Here is a 5907-nt window from a genome sequence, read left to right as displayed (position 1 = left end):
AAAGAAAGAAAGAAAGAAAGAAAGAAAGAAAGAAAGAAAGAAAGAAAGAAAGAAAGAAAGAAAGAAAGAAAGAAAGAAAGAAAGAAAGAAAGAAAGAAAGAAAGAAAGAAAGAAAGAAAGGATCCCGCGTTTATCCCGCGTGTATCCATTGACTATTCAGCCGGATATGGGAATAGCCAGTACTCTTTTGCCAAACATGAAAATGGTGAGACATTTACGCAACGCAGGACGTTTCGAATTTTTATTCGCAAAACCAAGCAAAGTAGATGTGTTTGTCATTTAAATAGCCGCCCGTTTAATGTAAATATATATTTCATTCCATTCTTCAGCTCGTCCCTGAATTTTCTCTGTGTCAGTCCATAGATACACGTGTTGGTGCAGGAACTGAGAAACTGTAACATAAACCCGAACTGTTGTGCGATGTATACCGGGCTGTTCAAATATCTGTCTGAGTAGAAGTAATTTTCCGCTTGCCATATCATGGCGTGTATTACGAAGGGCATCCACAATAAGATGAAATTGGCCGATAGAGCGAACAATAAAGTCATTGACTTTCTCCGGTTCTCCATCTCAGGATCCTTCTTATTCTCAGTGATGTTCATGAGACTCCGGCGAACATTATTCGCTGCTATAATATTTTTGACTGTTAATCCGTTGAGGAATATGATTAAACAGATCGGCAATAACGGTGTTATAACACCGTCAAATAAAATTAGGGCTTTCCAGTAGGGCGAAGTAAAGATCTCAGCTTTTTGGACGCAACGCCATGGAACTCGGTCAATTATTTCGTAAGGTTCCACCATAAAATAAAACGGAATGCACCTTACAGAGCTCACTATCCCAACTGTTACCGCGACAACATTCGCTGTTCTCTCGGTGCAATATTGTTTCCGCAGCCTCTGACAGGAAATGGCGATGTAGCGATCGAAAGTAAATGCTACCGTAAACCAAACGGACCAGTCCGTGGTTGCAATTCTCAGAACGAGTGTTACAGCGCACACCGGTGTTATAAGCAGGAAGTTAACAAGCACATAGATATTATTAATTTGCTCCACTATAACCGTAACGAAAACTACCGCCAGGTCTGCTGCCGCCATTAGCACGAGGTAGCGAGTGATGCATTGGGAGAGACCACATTTTCCGCGGCGTAAGATCACAATCGCCGTTAAATTAACTGCAAGAGACACAAAAATAGAAAATTCCTCCCAAAATGCTCAATCCAACCAGTTTGAATTAATTACAAAAAAACCCATACATAACAATGTGGACATTGCCGAAACCAAACCACCGCCAAATCTGTGTCCAATTAACTTGGCCGTTTGGCCTTACCGAGACATGAGGCCGATGGGCAGCAGCCGTAACAGCTATTGGCGAGGTCGGCTAGCGAAGGATGGAAAAGGATCAGTGGCGAATAGTTCGTGGACAGTGTGTATTTCACAGCCCGACAATCACAGGCCGCGCCCACGTCTGACCTAAGGCGAGCAGAGAGATGGAACTTTGTTACCTGTGGCGTTATTTCAACAGGTTTAGATAAACCTTTGATGTCCGATCAAAAGTGAATCTGTTGAAGGTGATGTCGGTATTCTTTATGAAGGGTATATAAAATTAATAAAAAGGCAGCATTGTACGAAACCAATTATGTCGACATCACTACTGTGATATATAATCGGAGACGAATGAAAAGCGACTCAGCGCCAGGGATAACTCCGCATAGAATTCGAGAGGAAACCATGCAAGGTGAACGTTGGGGATCACAGGCAGACTCGTATGCGTAAGCTAGCAGTGGAACAGCGGGAGATATCATAATGTCACCTGTTCGAAAAAACACTGGATTGCCCTTGTCGCAAAATCTGTGTAAATATAGTCGGGAACGGCTGATGGTCCACGATTTACTAAATGGTGTCGACTGTTCCCATCCTTCTGTCGACGGTCAGGACACATGACATAGAAACTTTGTGAAGTGTGCAGTCGCGCGGGAGCTACCGTGGGCCACCAAGCGAGGTGAATGCAAAGCGTTGCCTTCTCGAGTTATTGTCCCCGCCCAATGGAACAAGTTTCAATTAAAACCATTTGAGGTGAAAATAATTGTCATATGAGAAAAGATTGAAAAGACTAGGCTTGTATTTACTGGAGTTTAGAAGGATTAGAGGGGATCTTATAGAAACATATAAAATTATAGAAGGACTGGACAAGCTAGATGCAGAAAAATCGTTCCCAATGTTCGAAGGGCCGAATGGCCACCTCCTGCACCTACGTTCTATGTTTCTATGTTTCAAATTGAAACGAAGTAAACACCAACTAAATCAGTAATAACTTTATGAGACTAGAAAGAAGAAAACGAGTGCAGTATCAACCAAAGATCTGTCTGATTAATGGAATGAAATACGAATGATGTCACCTATTCTGACAATAACTGTGAACTGAAAAACAACCCTCAACGACACAATATGTTCCAGAGATACCTATGGAAAACAAAATGAAGATAGGTCAAAGCATGTCTGAAAGCAGTGGATCAAAGTGCTGACAGCATTGAACGACAACAAGGTCCTGGGCGTTTCCATACCTTCTGAAATATTACGTGAGCATGTTAAGGATACTTAAACATGTATGTATGATAAAAGATGCATTCGCAAACTTCTAGACTAAATGATGTGCGATCCAGTTCTGCACTACCGCCATTTACAAGTTTGCAGTTGACGTTATCCTTGTGGGCCGAATATCCGGTAATGAGTAGATCGAGGAGATAGAGAGCTTCATAACAGGTGTCAAGGCAATGAACTCCCCCTCAATGTCAGCAAGACGAAGGAGCTAATCATCGACTTCAGGAAACCGTGTGGTGTTCACGCTCCATTCAGCATCAGTAGTGCTGAAGTGGAGATGGGCGCGAGTTTCAAATATAACCTACAATTTATAGTGGCCCAAATATTTCTTCAGAAGATCAAGGAAATTCCAGTTGTTTCCAATTACTCTTACTAACTTCTAGAGATACACCGTGGAGAGCATCTGATCGGGATGCATCTACTTGGCTTGGCACAAGCTCTGTCCAAGACATTACGGCGGAGACCCAAGAAATCCGACATGGCTCGAGTATCGAGTGCACGCATTTGTTCTGTCTATTGGATTTGAAATTGACCTGATCGTGTTTATTTATGGTAGATTAGATCTCTTTAGATAGGGTGCATGTCAAAGCTTTTCACTGTACCTTGATATACATGACAATCAAAAACCTAAATAAAATAGCGTAATTCACGCCGAAAAATATGATCCCTATCTCTCCATACCTCACTGCCACATTCCTATGGGCAGCATTTCAAATCCCGCAGAATTCTTGCTACGGTACAAATAACAGAAGCTGAAGACCAATGATTCCAGGATCCGCCAGGGCCGCTCATCCAGGATAACAGCGCACCCGTGTGGGAAATTCTCCGTCAGATTAGAACACTGCTGAGTAAACCCACGAACAAATCACCGACGAATGGCTGAACGGCTGAACGGTTCGGTCATCGCGAACTAGTCCACGACTGCAGCCTCGTGATACCTGAAGGGATTGAGGGAGACCGTTCCGTACAGTAGCAATTGTCGCCGACAGGGCGCACAGATGTAATATAAATGGCTAAAACATTATGGAGGAAAGGTGATGACCATTCACTTTGACACTTGAATTTGAAGAGATATTTGGACAATTATTCAAAGGAGCATTCGGTCTAATGTGGCAAAACAATTCGGTCGAATTATTGAATGGTCTAATGTGGCAAAATAACTTTGTACTGGAAATGAGCGGAAAGCTGTTTCAAATAGATGCAACAACAAATCAGCTTTTTTCCCGCAGTCCACAGCCGCGCACCACCATTTACCAGCGCTTACAAGGACCCATATAAGACACGAAAACGAATCTCAATAGGTGCCGTCACTTTATTTGTAGTACAATTTCCTCATTCTACGTTGGTCAGACATAAGACAGTACACGTTTATCAATCCGCATTAGTTACAGTAAAACAAACATTTGTGGCAAAATAACACGGATGAAACGAAATATATTGTCTCCGGATTAATTTTCTTACCAATAATTCCAATCGCAGCAAGTATAGGATAGTAAATGCTCGCAATGTAATAAATGGCCGCGTATCCCATTTCGGTCTGATGTGATTGCGTGCAAAATATTTGTACTGCCGACGTATTCTGGGGATTCGTTTAAAAAGCTGAGGAAAGTCCACTGAGCTCATTAGAGGTAACAACCCATTGCTCTCGTTACCACAGCTCACTGAATCATCACTCATAGTGAACTATTTTTAGTCATTGTATCACCGTGAAAAACATTTCTCTGCTCGAGGAATAATAAAAACGATGTTGGATATTATACTTTGAATCGTTTTCCAGCAAGGAACGTTGTAATTTCTGATTTTATATAGCCATATTTTGGAGTATTTGATTGAACAATGGTGGAAAAATATTATTCATATCACGACTTTCTTCAAAGCAAATTTGCTCGCAACACTCGGCGCAGCCGATGGTTGTCGATCTTTTGTGAATCCAGACGCACAGGAGAAGCAATGGACAGACAAAGGACGACAGAGCATTCTCCTTGCAGCGCATTGGTCAAACATTTGTTTTTATACAAGGGATTAACGCCGCTAGGCATCCTTTCAGGTGGTCATGGATCTGGAATCGATGCGAGCGTTGAGATCCAACACTATATTCGCATACATTTAAGGACATTAACGAATGCCATTAGATTGTCCAGTGATGGCTCACTGCAATAACACAAAGGCAAAATGTAGGAAGGTCTGATAGGTAGCACGGAACATTGAAATGAATGAGGAAGTGGACGGTGTGTATATATGGAAGCTAATAGCATGTTGGGCTACATAGCGAGATGATTTGAATATAGGTCCTTCTGCAGTTGTACAGGTCCCTGGTGAGACCACATCTGGAGTACTGAGTGCAGGTTTGGCCTCATAATTTGAGGAAGGACATCTTTGCTCTTGAGGCGGTGCAGTGTAGGTTCAGGAGGTTAATCCCCGGGATGGCAGGCATGTCATATGTGGAATGATTGGAAAGACTGGGCTTGTATTCACTGGAGTTTAGAAGAATGAGAGGGGATCTTACAGAGACGTATAAAATTATAAAAGGACTGGAAAAACTAGATGCAGATAAATGTTCCCAATGTTGGGGAGTCCAGAACCAGGAGCCAGCCCCGATCCAGTCTAAGAATAAAGGGGAGGCCAATTAAAACTGAGATGAGAAAAAACTTTTTCACCCAGAGAGTTGTGAATTCGCCAATGGTATTCAAAATTGGCTTGGAGGTAGGAGTAAAGGGCATTTGTGGAGTGCTCTTTTTTCCCGATTGGTGGCCTTTGTTCACGGATGTGGTCCAGGGATCGGGGCTGGGTCCCACGTGGTTTGACATAGTAGACAGCGAGGAGGGATCTCTAAGTTTACAACAAGATATAGACTGGTAGAGAAGATGGCCCATAGAACTGCAAATGCAATTTAACCCTAATAATTGCGTGGAGATGTACTTTGGTATGCCAGACGACGAAACGACTTGCGTTAGTGGGGAGAATTCTGAGGGATGCGATACATATGCATTTGGATATTCAGGGGATATCACTGAATACCTCCAGAAACGAGTGGTAAGCTTCAGATTTTGGTGCGGGGCCAATTCCAGTTCGTGCCTTATATTAATTATTTAGATGTGAATGCACAAGTTATGATTTGTAAATTTGCAGACGACATTAAAGTGGATGGTATTGTGAGCGAATGTGGTTGTGGAAAATTGCAGCAGGATCTTGATCGGTTGGGCAGGTGGGTTAATAGGTTCAAAGGTCTCATAAGATCCTAAGATTATAAGTGATAGGAGTAGAATGATGCCATTCGGCCCACTGTCTACTCTGCCATTCAATCATG

At 42.5% G+C, this 5907-nt stretch overlaps 1 protein-coding gene across 1 annotated transcript; it reads right to left on the bottom strand.

The window, feature by feature from the left end:
• Window positions 1-275: 275 nt before the first annotated feature.
• Window positions 276-4131, bottom strand: LOC144590563 (putative G-protein coupled receptor 139). The gene is made up of 2 exons (XM_078395088.1): window positions 4062-4131; window positions 276-1174 (listed from the first exon to the last, which is right to left on the bottom strand). Exons 1-2 carry the CDS (start codon window positions 4129-4131, stop codon window positions 276-278), a joined length of 969 nt encoding a protein of 322 aa, XP_078251214.1.
• Window positions 4132-5907: the final 1776 nt, after the last annotated feature.

This window comes from Rhinoraja longicauda, unplaced genomic scaffold, assembly GCF_053455715.1.
Source record: "Rhinoraja longicauda isolate Sanriku21f unplaced genomic scaffold, sRhiLon1.1 Scf000210, whole genome shotgun sequence".
Taxonomy (NCBI): Eukaryota; Metazoa; Chordata; class Chondrichthyes; order Rajiformes; family Arhynchobatidae; genus Rhinoraja; species Rhinoraja longicauda.
This window is presented reverse-complemented; position numbering and strand designations above follow the sequence as displayed.